Source organism: Heloderma suspectum, chromosome 5 (assembly GCF_057233095.1).
Source record: "Heloderma suspectum isolate Gila_16-S chromosome 5, 16-S_ref, whole genome shotgun sequence".
Lineage (NCBI taxonomy): Eukaryota > Metazoa > Chordata > Lepidosauria > Squamata > Helodermatidae > Heloderma > Heloderma suspectum.
The window spans coordinates 117,445,186-117,466,919 of record NC_139462.1 but is presented as its reverse complement, the minus strand read 5'-3'; the positions used below and the strand labels follow the sequence as shown (position 1 = coordinate 117,466,919).

Below are 21,734 nucleotides of genomic sequence, written 5' to 3'. Positions count from 1 at the left end.
AAATGATAGGAGTTGAAGTTCAACACTTCTGGAGGACACCGGATTGAGGAAGGCTGGGTTAGGGCACTGGACTAGGACTGGGGAGACCCATTTTCAAACCCCCAATCAACCATGAAGCCTAATGGGTGATCTCTGGTTAATCACTTTCTCTCAGTCTAACCTACCCCACAGGGGATGAAATGGGGGGGGAGAATGTACCCCACTTTCAGTTCCTTGGAGGAAAGGTGGAATATGAGTATGTATTATAGTAAAACTGATGTGAATTCTACTAGTTTGCATGTAGTGTGTATATGTATTATCTTATATTCTGTCCATTTATAATGATAATTCATAAGTTCATGCATATGGTGCTATTGTATCCTACGTTGGATTTGGAAACAGGCAGAAGAGAGACTGCACACAGGGAAAATAAAACTTTGGTCACCCATTTAGGCACAAATAGACCAATTCGTGTCTTAACATTCAGGACAAATACCCACTGAGCACATTTTAGACAACATAGGGCACACTCCAGCAAAGATTTGCAGTGATTCGAGTTTCATTTCAGGCAATGGAATGTGACTAAGTCACAACTAATATTTTGATCCTTTGATTTCAATGGGGCTTAAGTTATATCTTCAGCTGGAGTGTACCTTTGATATTAGTGTTAAACTACCAGTTACATTTGACATAAAGATGCCATTAAAATGAAAGCCCTGTTGAGCTTTCCAGTTTCTCCCATAGTATTTAGGCAGCCCTGTCTGTGTTGTGAGGCCCAAGGTCAAACCAAAGAGATAATTTCCTGACCAGCTGAAACTGAAGAACTGCAAATTTTACACAAAAGTAACCATATTACAACAATAAAATCATCTATAAAATATAATGAAAATTGCACAGCAAAAGTGTAAGTAAGAGTCAGTGTTTAGGTAGAGCTAACCAGCCTAAAGGGAGCTTAAGGCTCAGTCAGGATCTCCTGCTTGTTGGAACAACATATAGAGAAGCTTGGCAGGCTTCCAGCAGCAATAGAAGTTCTCTGCGGTGTTGCCTTATTCCAGCCATCCTGGGAAACCTGCCCTGTCCAAATCCCTGGTAAAGGGCTGATGCATAGTGGAACCCTGTGACCCAGGCCTCACCAGTGCCCAAAGATGCTAAGCCCTCACCATGACAGAGACAGAACAGAGCAATGGTGTACTGACATTTTCTCTTCTAGGTCTGAGTCTGTCTTGTAGTAAATTATTCCTGGGTACAAATCTGGCCTTGTTGTTCTGTTTTGGTTTGTTTTCACTTCATTGGATGGGTACTGTCTGATGTAAATTCTTATGTTTGAGACTCTGTGTGATGAGTCTGAACAGATACAGTTGTATCTTAGGGCTTGGCTGTAGATAATGGATTTTGTGGTGTGTTCTGGGTGGAAGCTGGAAATATGTAACTGTGTAGCGGCCAGTAAATCTGCAATATAAGGTGGTGCTTATATGTCCATTAGAATCATAGAATAGTAGGGTTGGAAGGGGCCTACAAGGCCATCGAGTCCAACCCCCTGCTCAATGCAGGAATCCAAGTCAGAGCATCCCTGACAGATGGCTGTCCAGCCTCGTCTTGAAGGCCTCCAGTGTGGGAGAGCCCACCACCTCCCTGGGTAATTTGTTCCATTGTCGTATTGCTCTAACAGTCAGGAAGTTTTTCCTGATGTCATGTCTAAAAGGTGAACCTGTTGTGTGGACTGGTCAAGGCTGATGGAGGGGTGGAAGTTACTGAAGTCTTGGTGGAACTTCTGAAATGCCTCCTATCCATGTGTCCAGATGATAACGATATCCTCAATGTATCTTGAGTAGAGGAATGGCTTTTGAGGAGCTGAGAAAATGTTGTTCTAGGTCAGCCATGAATATGTTGGCATACCGTGGAGCCATGCAAGTGCCCGTGGCAGTGCTATTGATGAGAAGATACATGGTCTTGCTAAAGCTGAAGCAATTACAAAGCGGCAGAGTTTTGTAGGTTGATGTGCTGTAGGCCCATCTGGCGTTATATTCCTAATCAGTGGTATAGTGGTAAATGTTGGCCTGCATTCATCATGACAGTCCCCATAGCCAAGCCCCCAAGAATGGTCCAAACATTCAGGCTGCTGTGTTGATCCACATCAACAAACCAGTTCTAACAGTTTTCATCTGCACCAAGAGCAGGCCTTTTGTAAAGCGAATGGGTCTTAATTGCCCATCCAAGACCAACTCTTCCCCAAATACTCAGCATCACAAAAGGAAACAATATATTGTTACTGGGAAAATAGATTTCCCAGGGAAGGGCAAGATTGCAGCTAAACTCAGAGGGAACAAGGAAGTTTAAGGAGGGTGGCAGATGATTTAGCATCCCTGCTAATAAAAAAGTGCAGGTGCTACATCCATCCATGTAAGCCCTCCGTGTAAGCCCTGGCTCCACTACACACTGCTTGTAATCCACGTTGTGGGGGATGTTAGTGTAAAGGGCCTCAACATCTATGGTAGCTAGGATGTTGTTCTTTGGGAGATTGTCAATGGATTGCAGTCTCCTTAGGAAGTCAGTGGTATCCTGTAAGTAACTTGGATTGTTGCTGGCATATGGTCTGAGAATGGAGACAGCATTATGAGTTTGGAATGCTTTGGTTATTATGAATGGGCAATAGATGAATGGCCAGGGACTTTACCAAAAGAACAGTAAAGTTCCTTAGTATCAGGGTATCTTTCTCCTGTCTTTGGATTGTAATACCCACAAGAGTTTGGGAAGGGTGGTGGGAGAGAAATGCTTCAAAGTAATTTAGCAGTCTGAATTCAGAGAGCGAGAGAAGCAGGCTGAGGGTGTAGATTCCACATTGTAGAGTTTAGCTAGAGTTAGCTAAAATTGGGATGCAGACTTGGGAGACTGCAATAGTGGCCTTCTGGGAATTTGATATAGGATCAGCAATCCTGCTGCCTGTTTTTATGAGTAAGCTTGTTTCCAATAGATCCCACTTGTACATTTGTAAATAAAACAAATAGTATAAAGACACCGCAAGTCTCCGGTACTCTTTTCCAAAAGGAACTAAACTGTTCAGTACAGCCCATGGACTTCTCACCCATCAGGGAAGTGGGAGCGTGTAATAACAGAATCATTTTCCAATAGCTGTTTTTGCCAAAACCACCGCTTTTGCTTTTAAACACTAGTTTCCCTCCATATGCTATGAGTCATTTACTGGATCGGCTGTTCTTTATAACAGGGGACTATGGAACTAGAATTGTTTGGTCTACAATTAAACCTGTAGTAGAAGTGGTACCCCCTGCAGCAAAACCATTAATTCTTGTTTTGTCTACAACAGATAATCAGATTCTAGTGACAGATTAGTCTGTAGGAGAGGAGTGCACAAGAGCCAACAATTCCTTCATTGTATTCGCTATTACTTATTTTAGTTGTAGTAACCAGTGCAGTTGCCCCATCTATGGTATATTCGAGATTTGAGATATAGAAGTGCCACCATAATAACAGAGCTTGACACAGCTTGAGTGGTTTTAATGGGTGCATTTCATGTGGCTCAATATTTGCTATAGGAAGCACTGGATATTCCAGGTCTTTGCATCTCGGGGTTTTTGAAAGTGGATGATAGCTAATCTCCAAGATCCACAGCTCCATTGCTGCCTGCAGTCAATGTTGGCTTAAAGAGGAAAATAGCCAGCTTGTCTAAACACAGGTGGAGAATGGCTGTTCCTGCCCGCTTTTTTCCTTCAAGTGTGCGTATGATTGTGATAAGCTCATTTCAGCAATACTGAATGCAATAGCTTATCATTCAGAGCCAGCCCTACCAATAGGCAGAGTGAGACAGCTACCTCTGGCAGCAAGTGGTGAGGAGTAGGAAGTGGTGGTGAGGTGTTGGAGGACAGAGCACTGTGTGCTACACAGCCTGCTCTTCAACCCCTAAACTAGACTGCTGCCCTCAGGTGCAGGAGAGGACATTGTCCCATCACCGGTGTTGAAATCAGATTCAGCTACCAGCCTGGTTGGCTTCTGTAGATGGAATGGCAGGGGCACCATCTTGTCCTTTGCCTCTGGTAGCAAAATGCCTTGGGCTGGCCCTATTGTAGCTATTATTTGCCTATGAAATAAGCAGATATAAAAGTGTCCTGACTACTTTGAGCTCCCTCCTGCCTTAAAACGCTTCTGGGGTCTCCAATACCAATCCTCCAACAGGATTGTGTCCCTCTTTTCACAGATGAAAAGAGGGATACCACTATGCATGAATGGGGAGCCAGGGGCAAAGTCCAGCAATGGTGCCTGCAGACAATGATGGGCCAAAGCAATGTGGACTCTAGAAGAAAGTGGGAACTAAGAGTACAGACCAGCAGATGGCTTCAAATGATCAAAGCAGTGAGGAAAGCCACATACATATTTGATTTGCCATGTTGTATGTGTGCTATATTGCATTTAGAAGACACTAAAGGTACAGACCCGTTCATGGATCACTGCCTTGTTGTGGCAAAGGGGCTTGCGTAACTCAGTGAAGCCATAAGCTATGCCATGCAGGGCCACCCAAGACAGACAGGTCATGGCGGAGAGTTCTGACAAAATGTGGTCCACTGGAGAAGGAAATGGCAACCCACTGCAGTATTCTTGCCAAGAAAACCCCATGAGGAGAAGGGGACGGCAGAGGATGAGATGGCTAGATAGCATCACTGATGCAATGAATATGAAACTGAGCACACTCCAGGAGAGAGCAGAGGATAGGAAGGCCTGGCGTGCATGGCCATTGGGTCCATGGGGTCACGAAGGGTCGGACACGACTTAACAACTGAACAACAAAAGGTACAGAAATAAGTAACTAGCCCAAGATCAGTCAATGAATACATGGTAGAGAATTAACAGTTTAACAGAAATAAGTTAACTAGTAATAAAGAGTGCCCTTGAGCATATGAGGAGTGCTTTCTGCTCACCACCAAGCAACTACAGCCATCCTCTTTTCTACTATTACCATGCTGAAGCAGGACTTACAAAACGATGGCATGTTTCTGGTCACAGTGAAGATGTCCCTTTGTCCTATTCCCATCCCAAATGAATGATGTGACCACTTAACTGCTACAACTATATGCTATATTAACCCTTGTTACTGCACAGGACCATTCAAGTCAGTAGCTGCATGATCAGACTCACTACTTAGGGATCGTAGTAAGTAGTTACAGGATAAGCCAAAAGGCCCCAGAGCAATACTTGTAAGCAGCTGCAGGACCAGGCTGAATGCCTACAGGACAATATGAGTAAATATCTGCAGGATCAGAATGACAGTCTGCATTACAGGGTAAGTAGCTGTAGGACTAGGGTGGATGCCTGTGGGGCCATACAGTTAAGCAGAAGCCAGATCAGACAGAATGCCTACATAATAGTGCCAGATAAGTAGCTGCAGAGTCTGGAAGATCCAGTACTGAATTTGCTGTGGAAGTTAAGTCTTTTCTTGTATTTTTTTGACTGCTGCAGTCTACACTGGAAGGTCTCTCTTCTCTTTCTTAGTAGTCTCTCCTCTGTTTCCACTCCTTGGCCTTCTAATGAGTTGAATTTAAATAAAAAAATATTGTTACAACAAAACAAAATAAACAAATACAGTAAAAACACATCAATAATGACAGCTCATAATCAGCAGAAGTCTGGTTTCTCTTCAGATCATATACATCTTTCATTTCCTGATGAGCCAGCGGCTCTTTCCCCATTCCCATTCCTCCTCTTTATAGCTTCTGTTCTTTGTTCCTTGCCTGTTGCTCTGTCACGCCACACCCCTGTGCTGTTACTTCTTTTCTCTTCCCAAAACTTCCGGCATCCAGGCTTTTGTCCTGCACCCCTCCCCACTCAGAGCCCTCGAGCCATTTAAAGAGCCCTTGTCCTGATTCCCTTTCCTTCTGCTTAATCAGCCCTAGCTGTGACTGGATACTGTTGCTGGGCAACCACAGCTGCATCTACATGGCACCGATTTCATTGTTTGCTCCCTCGTATGCGCAGTATTAGTGCTGCGAATTAACCACTGGCGCGGTACACGGGAGACTTAATGCAGACTTCCCAAGCCGGAAACGCCGCTGCGCGATGACACATCACTGTTGCTGCGAAGCAAGCCCTGGCTGTCACATTTATGTGAGGAGGGGGGTGCGACATTTCTAGTTTTCGTTGGTTCTTTAGGTATTTTAAGGTAGCTTCTGTGTCCTTTGGTTCTTCTGGTAAGCCGTGGGTAGCCTGCTTGTAGTTGCCATGCCAACTGTTTGTATGCAATCACAGCTGCAGTTCTCCAGCCCCATACAGCTCAGGTAGACATGTTTACCCCTCTGCTTTCCCCCTGTCCCTCACTACTTTCCCTTCCACCAATCAGTGCCGCTTCCACCAGCCTGCGCCAAGCAGTATGTGCCCACCCATCATTTCAAAATTGATCCCTCCAAGCGCACCTCTCTGCAATCTTGGCTGTCCTTGGGAGCATGTTCAACAAAGCAAGACTTGCATACAAGAAGACATTCATAACAAACCTCGCATACCCCACATACACACACATTTCTGAGGTGGGCAGGCAAGCAGGCAGCCGCTTCCTCCATTGATTGAGCAGGCAGAGAGCACAGAGCTGGGGAGAAGGAAGAGCGGCTAGCATGTAGTCCTTGATCTATATTTACTGCCCAATCAACAGGCCCCCCCACACACAGGCTCAATGAAATGCTTCTGAGTATATGTTTGTGAAAATCATCCGTCCTCGCACCCACCCTTTCTCAGCTGCGCAGCTTCGAATCAACAGGCGTCCACCCTTTCTCAGCTGTGCTCCTTTGTAGCTGCACAGCTTCAAAACAGCAGGGCTGGCTCCCATCTCCACTCTCAGGCTCAACTACTTAAAGTGAGAGGCAGCAACATGGAATTGAAAGCAACAAGTTACTTCCAGGTAGACATATTTACCCCTCTTCTCCCTGCCCCAAGCTACTTTCCCTTCCACCAATCCAGCGCCGCTTCCACCAGCCAGTGCCGAAGCCAGCTGAGGTCACACGGATTCCCACACTGCACTGAAGCTGCTGTGATGGGAAAATCAGTCACAAAATGAGTTTGAAAAAGCCCCAGATTTAGGGCAAGAGACACTGGGATAGCTACAAGGAGCAGCGTACATCATCTGCCACAAGCAACTTGGGAGTGGAGTAGAACTGGAGTAAAAGCCCCATATCGATGGAGCCCAGGTAAACCTGGGTATTGCAGGACAGCTCCCAATGGCTCCTCGCGTCTCCCATATAGATTAGACTTCAGCACCTCTCTCTATAAATTAAGCACTGAACCCAAAACTGTTGCCAGTAAACTACAGCCAGAGGACACATACATTCTGTTCCCACCACACTGGGTTTTTGTTGAGTCCTGTGTTTCCAGGCTTTGGACAAGGAAATCCAGAGCATGTTTCTTTTTATTTTTTTCTAAGGGGCTGGCTGAAGGGAGGAGTCTTTGGAAGAAGGGCTCCAAAACTCCCCAAGTGGTTGGGCAGCCTAGGGTGTGTCAGGAGGTTCATGCTGACTGGTGGCAGTAATTATTTTGAGGGGAACCCTTGCAAAGAAGGGGGACCACCAGAAGAAAAAGCTATTCCCCCTCCCAGCCCGTACCAAGGGGCAATAATAAGAATGCCAACTGTTTTTTTTCTATTTAGCTCTGCCTAGAGAAATCTGAAATGTTCCCTTCATGATAGCTTCATGGGCTTTTCTACATGAGGCTGTTAATTTGCTGTATCTACTTTTGGTTTCATTGCAGAATTGAGTTCTGAGCACCACACAAGGAGCGTTTCCTTTCCTGCTTTTCCATTACATAACCTCTGGTGGCACTGTGGTATAGCAAATAGTGCAAAAACACAAGAAGAAATCACATTTTCTTTTCGCTTTCACAACTAAATGCCACATTTCCCTGCTCTAAAAACACTCCCCCCAAAGTGCTGGTTAGACACAGAAGCGAAACTGGAGGGTTGCAATGTTATCTAAAGAGCCTGTAAACAACCATGAGCAGGGAATGATGAGCGCATGATAAATGCCTTGTGTAGAAAAGCTCATAGGTGCACATTAATACCACCACACAGTCTATGGTGGCAGGCTCTGTGACTTAATTCATGGCTATGGAAAATAGGTTGTCTCATCAAAACTAACTGGTTTATACTGATCTTGGATAGGTTTATTTTATTTCCTAATCTAGGTTTCTATTCTCAGTGGGTTATATAGACGTTTTTATGCTGAAGGCTGCTCTACAAGCTGTTCAGTATTTCTATAAGTGGCTCCTTGGCAGATTGTGTCGGCTCTAGTAACTGGGGTGTATTTGTAATGTTTGTACTGGCACATACATGGATAATCATTTTAGTGTCATTTTTATGGAAATAAAAGAAAAGCAATGAGAATAATGTCCAACGACATTCATATTTTAGTATTTCATCTTGGCACTGTGCACGAAACCCAGGCAAATTGCCAACTCTGCTTTGGCAAACTTTGCAAGGCAACTGATTGTCCTGCGTCTTAGGGCCGAACTAGATGTTTGCTGGCAGATGTTGATCTGGGAACCCTGCTCGCCTCTGAACAGCTGCAAAGCAGTGGGGCAGAGCATAATTTGCACCAGAGAAGCAGTTGCTGCAGGAATGGCTGTGCTGTTTCAGGCAGCATGGAGTGGAATGGGGCAGGGGAGTGGGTAGATAAAAGCAAGAATTGGTGTCCAAACTGGGTGGGTGGGACAATTTGCTTCTGCTTTAGGCAGCAAAATGGCTTGGGCCAGTACTGAGTCAGGATAGAGGTGCTTAACTTCCCCAGCCTCCCACTTTTCCCATACAACACCCTCCCCACAGCCAGGGTTCTGGTGGAATGTTTGCCATGTTGTGGAGAAAAGTGGCTTCCCACAATCAAATATTTAACTGTAGAAAACTCAGGCCGCTGTGCCATATCACAAACTGCTTTTAAAATTTCCCTCTGTTTCCAAAGAGGTTCACAATGTGGAATGGCAGGGAGGGGCTGCTGATTGGAAAACATACAAGCCCAGTGCCTCCTTAGACTTGTGGAAGTAAGTGCATGTGGTTTTCTGGGTCCAGGCCTCAGAGAATACCCAGTACTCTTTTACCATTGAGTGAGAAAAAGTAACAGAGCTGACTGAAAATTCAGTGAAAGGAAACAATCCAGGGTGAATTGGGTGAGAGGTAACCATGCCCTAAATCGTACCTAAGAGATAGCTATTCTACCGGAGTTATTGGAAATTCTTGCAGTAATTTTTCAGGAGAGAGACTGTCAAAGCTGTATAAAAAATTTCCTGTAGTACTATGACTTGATAACTTGCTTCTGAACTGAGGGAACAGAAATAAATCCCTTTAGTTGGTGGTGTCCTCTTCTTCTTCAACTGGGTTCGCACAACATGACAACCCACCATGGGCAGCCAGCCATGGTGGGTTGTTGTCTCATCTGAACCCAGGCGTTCTCCATGGGGTGGCTTAATTTTCATGAACAAGCCACCCTAACCCATGTATTATTGTAGGATTGTTCATACCTATGGTGGGTTGTCATGTCATCTGAACCCGGGACAGCAGTTTTATTGTGGGTTTCCAGGATCTGCCTCAGAGCTGCTCAGCAAGCACAACAAAAAAAGCTGCCTGTGCCGCTCTTCATGATCTCACCAATGCCACCTCCAGCCTCCCTCGCCAGTAACTGCCGCACCACTAATGCCCAAACAGCACTTTGGAGGGACTGTCACTTATTTGCCACCTTTTTTCCCCATTGCTTCAGGAATACACAAATGTGTTCACAATTTTTAGAATTAGTATTATTATTTCCCATTCTTTCAGTAACCATAGCAGTAACTCCTCCGAGAAGGAGCCACGAAAAAGCACAAGAAAAACAATATCTCCCCTTTCTGGACTTGCTGGAGACTTGGAGAAGTGTTGAATGGGAGGAGGACACTGACAAGTGTCAGTGCAACATTTAAAAGCAAGAGGATTACTTTGCCAAGGAGGAGATATTGTTCCCCTCTCCCCTACTTTTGGTGCACCTACTTCTCTCACTTCTGCATTCTCTTTGACAGCTGAAACATATAAGGAAATTGACAAGGCAAGGCTACACATATTGGACAGGAGGGAGGGAGTTCTTGCACAAGTAGGAAAAATAGATCTTTTTTTTTATACAATCCCATTTGTTTACTCCCAAAGCAAATAGGTGCCTCAGGAGTAAACAAACACAGGGGGAAAATAGGTGGTGAACGAAAGGGGGAAGCGATCAGAATAGGGAGGGGACAAGGAGACAAGATGGGTTCTGCCACAAAGGCATGAGAGATATATGCCGAGGGCCGGCTGGAGGACTGATGGGAAAGGAAGGGGAGAACAAGCCATGGCAAGCCCATATACCGTGGTTGTTTTACAAACACCCAACCCACCATTGCTTATTCGCAGGGTGGCTTAGCATGACATGCAAACCTGCTCTCTGTCTTCTTCCTCTGTGTCGCATATGGGCAGCACACAGCCTGAGGGCCGCATGCAGCCCTTGGTCACTCCCAGGGCACCCTGTCCACTTTTCCCTACCACCTGGCTGATCAGCCAGATGAGGACAGATCACTGTTTCCCTCCTGCTAATAGCAGCAAAGAACCAGCTGTCTGGATCAGCATTGCTAATAGGGAGAGAGAGGTCTTTCACTCCACCCCTCCAGGGTGAGCCCATCCTCCGGTCTCAGTGGGCAGGGAGGGGAGGTTTAGACCTCCCCATCAGTGCATGCTGAGATGTGTGTGCCAGCCAGGCTTCTTTCTCTGTGCCTCTCCCAGCACAGAGAAAGGCTGAAATGGGAGAGGGGTGGGCTGATTACTTCATTGCCACTGATGTCATCTGGCCTGTGCAGGGCCTGCTGTGGAGCAGTCTGGACACCACTGCATCGATGCTTTACCAGATTTTTGCCTTTCAAGTGTTGGCATCTCCAGGCTTCACCTTGTCATTCTAAGGTTTTTGGGTTTTAGAGACTTGGCCAGAGCTAGCAATGTTCTGAACTGATGGCCTAGGCCCTGCTCTGCAATAGAGAGGCCAGTTGCTGGCCAAGCAGGGTTCCCACTTGCACGGAGGAGCCCTATGCACTTACCACCGCCAAACATGTGGGTGCCCGAGGGCCATGGCCAGTGGGTGTGTTGGGGTGTGTGTTGGGGGGGCATAATTAGCAGGCATGGTCCCCGCTCCCCTCTGCCATTCACTGGATGTATGGGAGCAGGGGTCATCTGCATAGGGTCTCAGAGTTATACACTGCATTTGACATGAGCATGGGATTGCTTTCAAACGTGTGGCTGGAATGGGATTCAGAGACATTGGAACAGGCTTCAGACATGATTTGAAGCAGTTTGTCCAGCAGCTGGAAGCTCTGGAATGGCACAGCAAGACTTTCTCCTGATCATGGCTTGATAATGCCCCCACATTAAAAAAAGATGAAGAACTCGGGGTGCTTCTAGATTTTTATTGTGCAATCACACTGCCTCATTCACAGAACCTTATGGGAGGTCTAGATGAAAACATCTTCCATTTGTAGCCTTCCCATGTTTCCCACTGCTTCTGTCATCTTTTTTCTTAACAGAATAAAAACTGTTAAGGGAAAAACAGGCGGAATAGCTGCACAATGCCTTTTGATTTGTAGCACGTTCCATCTGGAAGCAGCACCCTTGGTGGCAACTGCTTTTCTGTTTCAACTGAGTCCCTGACATCATCCTAGGGGTCTATGCCGCACATGTTGAAATGAGACATCAATAACAGAAGAACATCAGCGTATCTCACAGACACTTGTGTTGAAATCAATAACATTTAACATCAACCCTACCACTATGCAGGTGTTCACCTGCTTGCGTGTAGGGCTAAAGTGTGGAGGGGAATGTGGGTGCACAGGTACGCCACGCCCCTGGCATCGCTGCACACTCAGTACTCCATTAGACCTTCACACTTTGAGCTAAATGCACTCAAAGAGTTCTAGCGATTGCAAACTCTGCCTTAGCAGTGTTTCCAATCACAGGAACTCTGTAAACATGTTCAGCTGAACATGCTTACATAGCCCTAATTGGTACTGTGCATGTGGGGACACTGGGGGTGGGGATTACTTATGCACCCCCTTCCCCCTCTACACTTTTAGCCCTACATGTCAGTGCGGGCAAACGCCTGCATAGGGCTCCTGTGTCTCCCTCTTCATACACTGAGCAGAGAGAACTTATTATCAGTTGTCTCATTTGATGACTTAAAATCTGCTGGCAGCAACCGTTTCCTTATGGCTTGATCTATTGTAAAGTAGTTTAACTGACAAAAGCTTGAAAGATTGCCCTTATTATATCATTCAAAGCTATGAAACATGGCCACTCACAACACTAGCTCATAGTTAAGAAAATTGCCTGCCTTGTGGAATAAGCACACCAGTCTGTTGTTCACGTAACTTGGTGTAGAATACAGTCCAGTCTAATTCAATCCAGTGGGCTATATAAATGTTGTTTGGTGGCAATTTCTTCTGGTGTTACATAGACAAGATCCTGTGCAGCCCTCAGCACTTTGCCCCAAATATTATATTATTCAACTTCATCAGTGCAGTCTTCCAGATCCAAACAAAAGTCTCAAGAACATGAAAGGCCTATCTGTTATATACTTTTATGGCATCCTCTTCACTGACAGTTAATCCCGTAGGTTCATGGCAGTGGTAGGGAACGCAGTGGTGACCACCAAAATGGCCATGGGGGCCACATGCGAGCCATGTGTTGCCCATCCATACCGTAGGACCTGGTGTTGCCATTATATCACTACAGATTTACTTAGGAATACATAAATTAGAGACCAACATTTATTTTCCTGTTCTGGTGCTTACTGAGGCATAGTTACAGTTTCATAAGTCTGGTTTTCAAGTGCTATACCTCACTGCTGTATACTCATACTTTGCTGGAAACAGTAGAGTTCATCTCCTTCAGGGGCATCTTGCACGAGGATGAAAGAAATGGAATATGTTGCTAGGCTATAATCAAAACTTCTTTGGATGTTGCATGTTTACTGAACTAGGACGTAGGAATAACAGTAGTAGACCCTTACCCAGCATTACATAGTGCGGCCAAACACAATTCAGCTGGAATGTTTGATTTTTCTCAGCCACCAAATGCAATTCTTTATGAAGCCACACAATAGGAAGGTACATGTATTCTAGGCCCATTTTGCCTTGGTGATAGATCTGGGCAACCTCTTTAGATAAGTTAAGTGATATTTAGCTTCAGCTGCTATTAAGAATCACTCCAGCTGAACAAACATCAACTTTGTAATCAGGATGTGTAGTCCACAGTATCTAATCAGTCATATTTGTAGTTATAACTGAGCTTAGGCACTCCTTAGGATATACACGTTGGCAGAAGATGGATAAGCACCAGGTAACTGGCGTCTTATCTTTCCACAACACACAAGGGACTCTACCCAGAATAGTATTGCTGCTATTGCTAGCCTCATTTCTGGATTGTTTCTTAACAGGCATGTGCAAATGCTGGATTTTAGTAGTCTCCGTACATTGCACATAACAAGTTTTGTGTCAAACTTGTGTTTAGGATGTAAAATAGATAAGGTCCAACATTCTAAAACTAGTCAAGGGACAACTATCTAATGGAGAATACATAACAAAATTATAAAACTCCCTAATGGACAATAAATTACAAAATGACTGCCATCACCTTGAACTTTGAACGATATAATCAAATATTACTTACATTCATATTTAGGTAATTAAAAACCATTAATTTAACAAGTTTTAAGAAAATTTCTGTGGACATCATACTTATGGAAAAGGACGACATTCAAAACCAAGGATCTTATCAGACTTAAAAAAAAAAAAAAGAAGGTTACAAACTCAAAATTCAGCTTGGGAATTGACATTATTGGATTAACAATTCCAAGAGATTTGGTACTGACATTTATTCTCAATATTACATTTTCTCGAAATGCTCAAATCTAATAGCATTTGATGAAGTGCTGAATGACTTAGATGAAGGGGTGGGGGGAATGCTTATCAGATTTGCAGATGACACAAAATTGGGTGGGATAGGTAATACCTTAGAAGTCAGAAACAAAATTCAAAATGATCTTGATAGCTTAGAAAACTGGGCAGAAAATAACAGAATGAAATTCAAGTGCAAGTGCAAAGTTCTTCATTTAGGAAAAAGAAATCAAATGCACAGGTATAAAATGGGGGATACCTGGCTTGACAGTAGTGCATGTGAAAGGGATCTTGGAGTTGGAGTTGATCACAAGCTGAATATGAGCCAACAATGTGATGTGACTTCAAAAAAGGCTAATGCAATTTTAGGTTGCATCAATAGAAGTATGGCTTCAAGATTATGGGAGGTGATAGTTCCACTCTACTCTGTGCTGGTCATACCTCACCTCGAATACTGTGTCCAGTGCTGAACACCACAACTTAAGGAGTCAAATAAATTGGAATGAGTTCAGAGAAGGGCAACAAAAAAGATTATGGGACTAGAAATTAAGTCCTATGAGGAAAGATTGAAGGAACGAGGTATATTTAGCTTTGAGAAGAGAAGACCGAGGAGGGTTGTGATAGCATTTTTCAGTTACTTCAAGGGTTGTCACATAGAAGAGGATTGCAGGCTGTTCATTATCATCCAAGACTGTAGGACATGAAATAATGGGCTTAAGTTACAGATTTTGGTTGAAAATCAGGGAAAACTTTGTAATGGCCCAAGCAGTCAGACAATGGAAGCAACTGCCTTGGGAGGTGGTGGACTTGCCTTTGCTAGAGGTACTCAAGCAGTGATGAGACAGCCATCCATCAGTGGATTCCTGCACTGAGCAGGGGGTTGGAACTGAATGGCCCCCTCCAACTCTAAGATTCTATGATCCTATATCCATCCAGTTCCTTCTTGCAGCACTTTGTTCTGTATGCTTCTTTGCTGAGATGCTAATTCCATCCTTTGACATTTTCAAGTATACATGTACAGATTAATCTCTTCTGAAAGTAATGGCTGGCATAAGCCACATTCATTCTAGAGGGGCCCATGCATGTGTAATATTTTCAGGAGTGGTGCTGACAATCTTTTTTTTTTAATACTGTATATATTTCATGAGCACCAGGGATAATTGCCTGTGGAAAATACTGCGTTGTAGCATTTGATTTTAGACTACTGGGCTAAAGAGGAAGCTCAAATTGCCTGCCAAGTAAATACATTAGGCGGGTCCTCAACAACTGTGCATATCTTTAACATATGCTGTTGAGATTAGTATTTCTGCCTGAAAGAAATTGGAAAGAAGCTTGTAGCCCAAACCTTAGCATGTTTGCTTAGAAGTAATTACTTACAATTTGTAAACAGAAACTGAAACAAATTGTACATATTTGCATATATTTACACGTGTACATCTAAAATGTACACATCTATCAACTAACCTTAAAGCTATAAATAAACAAGATTAACGTATTGCCTGCACATCTGTATTCTTTTTTCAGCACCAAGGATGTTTGTGTTGCTCTATGTCACAAGTTTTGCCATCTATACAAGTGGGGAACCACTTCACAGCCAGTTTAAAGGAGAAAACTATTCTACAAGATACATTTGCAGCATACCTGGATTGCCAGGTCCTGCAGGTCTTCCTGGAGATAATGGATCGCCTGGACCTCATGGGCGTATTGGTATCCCAGGACGAGATGGTAGAGATGGCAGGAAGGGAGAAAAGGGTGAGAAAGGAAATGCAGGTACTGAATTTTTTTTTTTAAAAAAAAACAATGCTTTGCTGAAAACATTTTTTGTCATAGTTACACCTTCAGTGCTCTAATCCTTCGTCTCTAGAGTTCTAGATATAACTCTAAAGCTGACATAGCACAGTGGCTAAAAAACAGGGCTATGAATCAGGAAGGTCTCTCTTTGAATTTCACATTTGCTGAAGACTTACTAAGGGAACAATCCTATGGCCCCTAGACATAATCTGAAGGGCCATAGGATTGTTTGGATTCTCCCTTCTGAGGTTGAAGATAGAGCTCCCTCCCCGGCCCCCTTGCAGCCGGTGTGGAAAGAACCACACCAACTGCTCTTCAAGGTCAGAAAAGCCATCTCAGAGAGGGGGAGAAAGGGGTGTTTTGGTAGGCAGGGAGGGGAGGAGACTGGAGAGGCCAGGATGAGAGTTATCCTGAGGCCTCTCCAGCCTCCTTACCTCCCCATCTGAAGCACCCCAGCTAGATGGGCAAAAAAGCCTATATAGCAAAAAATGCAGGGTGAGAGGATGGGGAAGTGAAGATCACCTCCGCTGCTCCTCCCGCCCTGCATTGGATGATCAGAAGCCTCCACGTTTGGGGGCTTCTGATCATCAAGGGCGCAATCGATAGGATTGCGCTTTAATTGGCCTTAGGCAAACCACTCTTTTTCACCCCTCCCCCATTTGCAATATGGGGATAATATATTGACCTAACTTATAGTAAAGAATATAATAGCGTTCGCCCACATCTCATCTTCTCCTCTCTGCAAAATCCCTCCCACAGCCAGGCAAGCCGGACGTGGGGGGAGGGCACTTCCAATGCCAACCCCCTGAAAACTTTGCTGCAAGTGTTTAACTTTGTTTAATTAAAATTTATCCATTTAATTTTGATTGCTAGGAATGTCTTGAATTTGATTCATTGACTTGATTGAGCTGTTTAAGTATATTTAACTTGGTTATTCAGAAAATGGGTATTTTTAATAACAAAAATTAAAAATTGACAAAATTCACATTGTATATAGGAATGGCCCATGTCTAAAAATACTGGTGGTAACATGGGAGGGATTCTTGCCATTAGAGGAATTTGGTCCTCAGAGGAATGAAGGAACAGAATTCTCTAATACTGAGTTACCATTGATGGGACACCTGATTTGTTCATACACAAATGATTTGTTCATTTGCATCTAATAACCCAAAATAATTGTATGCTTAATAATAACTACTGAATTTGGTGTTTTTTTTTAAGGTTTAAGAGGAAAGACCGGCCCTGTAGGACAAACTGGGGAGAAAGGAGACCAAGGAGAACCTGGTAAAAAAGGACCTACTGGAGTGGGAGGTGCTAAAGGTGACATGGGTCCTGTTGGTCCAGCAGGCCCAAAAGGGGATAAAGGAGAAAGAGGGAAAACAGGTTTACCAGGAATCTGTAAGTGTGGAAAAATAGTACTGAAATCTGCCTTCTCTGTTGGGATCACCACGAGTTACCCAGAGGAAAGGTTACCAATTATATTCAATAAAGTCCTATTCAATGAGGGAGGACATTACAATCCTTCAAATGGGAAGTTCATATGTGCCATCCCAGGAATTTATTACTTCTCATATGACATCACCTTGGCAAATAAACATCTTGCCATTGGTCTAGTTCATAATGGCAAGTTCCGGATAAAGACATTTGATGCTAATACAGGAAACCACGATGTAGCTTCTGGGTCAACAGTGATTTATCTTCAACCAGAGGATGAAGTATGGCTTGAGATCTTCTACACTGATCAGAACGGCCTCTTTGCCGATCCCACATGGGCAGACAGTCTGTTTTCAGGATTCCTTTTATATGTTGATACAGACTATCTTGATGCCCTATCAGATGAAGATGAACTGTGATGTTAGACATGTCTAAGCACCTCTAAATGAAGACAGTGAACAGAATCTCATCTTTATTGTTAGAGACAAAATAATAAAGGCTTGATCTGGGATTTTGGTTCTGCTGTCAAGGCTCCCAAAGTAGAAGACCTATTTTCCAATAATAGGTGCTTTCATGGTTGTCTGTTGTTTTTATCAAACAAATGGTTCTACTAACTCAGTGTAGATACTAGTCCTCTCCAAAACCATGTTTATAATAATAATTGAACAAAATTCTGATAAATGTACCTGCAGTTTTATATAAAATGTTGAGTAATAATGTGGTTCTTATGAACGGCATGGACGTAATTGCTGGATACTTATTGCTATGAAGCTAAATATGGATATCAGTGCTAAATGCTCCTATCATTCAAGGGAGGTAAGTGTTAAATATAAGCAAGAAGAATTGTAAATGCATTTATACTACTGTAACTTCTCTTTAATGATAAGACCACAGCCAAGACTTGGAGAAGTGTGAAGGCAGATTTGTGTATACATCCCCTCACCCTGGCAGCATATTGCAAAGCGCTTCTGAAACACACGAGTTTCAAAATCAGCTCAGCAGAGCAATATAACAGGCTGCTTGTTCAGGGAAGAAAGGCAGCTGTGTGTGTACTAAAACAACAAAAATTCTTGTGGGTACCTTAAAGACTAACACATTTATTCAGGCACAAGCTTTTGTGGATTATAGCCCACATCAGGTGCATGAAACCTTATGCCAGAATACATTTGTTAGTCTTTAAGGTGACCATGACTCTGTTGTGTTTGCTGCAATAGATTAACACACCTACTCTCTGGAAATGGTTACAATGTGCGTACAAGGAGCCTTGCTGGCTTACAACTTCCCCAAAAGTTGGTTGTTTTTATTATCCCTCTCTTCCTTTATTGTTTATACAAGCACCTAATTTGCAGTAGGCATGGAACAACAATAGGCTTATAATGTTTAAAAAGAATGACACAAAAGGAGAAGGGAGTTGGAGGGAACTCTTCCATTACTTCTGCTATACAAAATGTGTTCACACCAATGCACAGATGCCAGTTGTAATAGGAGATATTGCTACCATGACTCCTGTTGCTGGGATGGCACTGAACATATCAACACTACAGATGTATTATTGATTTGTATAATATATTACCCTGACATCAGTGGGGCTGCAGTAGCAGCAAATACTCCAACCAACTTGGCAAACCTAATTAGAGGAAGTAGGATTTTGACCCTCTTTCTGTTATCCACATTGGCTGCTTTGGATATCGGGCCAAAAGATGAGTAAATTAGTCTTGCAATCAAATAATAATAGTAATAATAATGTGTATAGTGCTTTCAGAGTACAAAGCACTTCACATGCATTGTCCAATTGTAGTTCTTACAATTACAATATAATTACAATTACAATTCTTACAATATAAAGATTGTCAGTAGTATCCCCCATATTGCAGATGGAAGGACTGAGGATCAGGGTGTGTGGTTTGCCTAAGGCCCCAGTTCATGGCAGAAGGGGGCCTTAGGCAACTCCCTGATCCAGAGCTCTGTCTCTTAGCCACTGCAGTACACCTTCACCTATCTTTCACAAACTGCTCCTTCTTCTTGCAGCTGAACCTTGCAGCTTCCTGCAGACTCCACTAAAGCAACCTGTTTGCTATGAGGGTCATCTGAGATTTTTTTTTGCTGTTCCAAAATCCACTCTGATTTTTTTCACAATATTCTTTGAATAGTTAAATACTGAACTTTTGAATTGCTTTACTTATCAATAATACAGCACAACTGACATTTGTTCAAAACTGGAAGATAACTTGGGATCAACTGTAAAATAATTTGCAGTCATTAATATGTAGCTGTAGTTACAAAAGATTGGGTTTTGTTATCATTTGGGCAATGCTCTATCTTTTTATTTCCAGAGCTCTGGTAACTGTTTTCCATTGAAAAGGTGTCAAACTACTTTGAAAAGGATTGTGTTTAAAGTGTGGGGATAATAAAACACTATCTATGGTGGCTGATCTGTGATGGTCCATTCACACATGCAAGTCAGCACTCGTAGCTGCATAAACAGGTGTGTGTAAAACAGGCCCCAATAGCACCACTCCAATCTATTACGGGTCCTTTGTGTCATAAGCGTTTTGCTCTAATGGTTTTAGGACAGTTTCCAGGTAGGGTGCTATTAGCTAGAACTACATGTTCCCTGGGTATGTGAACCTGGATTTCTGCCAGACAGCTCCAATATGGCAAAATGAGGGGCTCATTTGTAACACAGAATTGATAGATGAGAGGGAAAGTTCCTGACACTTCCACTTCCTGCCCTGTTTTGCCAGAGTTCCAGAAGTGTAGCTACGACCTTACACATTGAATGTATAAAGCTGTCTTGTGTACACACACACAAAATCACAATTAAGGAACATGGCTTCCTTCCAGGACTTCATGTAAACCTTACCTGCTACCTTTCTTTTAGAAATTAAATACTGCCTCTACTTCCCATGACAGCTTTCTAAGCAGCTAAACAACAACAAAAAAGTAATGTAGTTTACGGTGGTGCTCACATACCATTGCTAAGTCTTATGTTCAACCTTCTTAACTGGTAGTACCCTCATATTTTTATGCCTGCTTATAACAAATTTTTGCTAGTAACTGTTTCCAAATTCACTATCCATGTTGTATTAGACTAAAACATTTGTAATGTTGCAAGCATAATTGAAGCTACTCACTCTCTATACAACAGCAACATAAAACTACATGAGGTGTGAAATAGCAAAGTTTCTTAGCTACACCTATGATTAAAATAAATTCACTGATCTACATAGATGGAAATATTAATGCTTCTCTTTAATATTAATTTTACTGGATCATTATAGTAATGGAAAAGTGAATTGTTTCCTTAGATTTCCCCACATGGATGATATATTTATTTCAACGGCTGAACAGTGTTGGCATACATTTCTGAAAACAAGTAATATCATAATCATTGTTCTTGTAGGGACTGGCAAAAACCAGGCTTTATATCCCACAACTTTACCGGGGCTTCTGCTGCTCGATTCTTTGCGGGATTACGATCAACCCTTTACATGTGCTTCCCCCTTTTTTCCCTGGGGATTTCATTTCTCTGCAACTTCTAAATGTTTCATTATACAGCTACTAGATGGCACTAAGGTTATAGCACAACTCCGTAATTACATGGAGGGATTGAAATCACCATTTTTAAACACTGCATTTTCCCTGTTACAAATAAATAAAGCTCTGGAAATGGTCACAAAGCATGGGGGAGGCCCTGAAGGTTGACAACATCATGTAAAGGACCCACAAACTTCTGTGAGTAACCAATCTCAATTGCAGGATAAAAGCTCTCTGTGGTGTTGAGAAGCTTTTAGTGTGGCACACTGTGTCACAGCAATCACCCCCTCGCACTGGCATCCCCCTATTATATCCAACTCCACCATGCATACATCCAGTCAGGATGGCTGAAGAGAAGGGATGCCATTTTGTACTTCACACCATAGTGGCTCACAATTAGTAAATAGAATAAGCAATACATCCCTGATTTCGTTTGTGGTTGTTCTTAAAATACATATAATAGTGATTTACAATGAATATTTGTTTAAGCAGGGTGATTTCTTCACTATTTGGAAAAAAAATATTGAACTGTCTCTTTAGACAGAGTGCAGACGACATACAAATCAGGGCTCACTGCATTTTTTTCTCCCACAGCTTGCAGCCCATTTTATTTATGCGTTGTCCTGCGGAGCTGAATGCTGATTCTGTTGTCTGTTTTGCCCCTCCCAGATGTAGAGCACATGCTTGCATGCAGGAGGTACCAGGTTCAATTTGGCATCTCCAGGTAAGTCTGTGACAGGTTCATCTGGAACCCTGGAGAGTCACTGCCACTTGGTGTAGAGTCTACAGTACCGAGCTTGATGGACCTATGGTCCAACTCTGTATAAGAAAACTTCCAATATCTGCTTCTTTTTTAAGATGCTGCACGTACTTGCATTCAGTGAAATGTACATTCATCCCCATCTTTAAAAAGTAGAAGCAATGTTCCAACATTAACTACTTTGGAGCTTTTAAAGGAGGAAGGAAGTGAGTTAGTGACATCCCCCTCCCCCCCCCCCATGTTCCCAAGAAGTCACCACTGTCCACAGCACCTTTTGCTGCAAAGGAGAACAGATTTCCAAGAATTACATAAAAGTGCT

At 43.1% G+C, this 21,734-nt stretch overlaps 1 protein-coding gene across 1 annotated transcript in view; it reads left to right on the top strand.

The window, feature by feature from the left end:
- Window positions 1-20,345, top strand: part of C1QTNF7 (C1q and TNF related 7) — a 103,712-nt gene extending 83,367 nt beyond the window's left edge. Inside the window, exons 2-3 of the mRNA XM_084857099.1 lie at window positions 15,418-15,663; window positions 16,906-20,345. Coding sequence (XP_084713225.1) covers window positions 15,418-15,663; window positions 16,906-17,537 — 878 coding nt within the window. The 3' untranslated portion in view covers window positions 17,538-20,345. The remainder of the gene's footprint in view (window positions 1-15,417; window positions 15,664-16,905) is intronic.
- The last annotated feature ends 1,389 nt before the right edge of the window (window positions 20,346-21,734 follow it).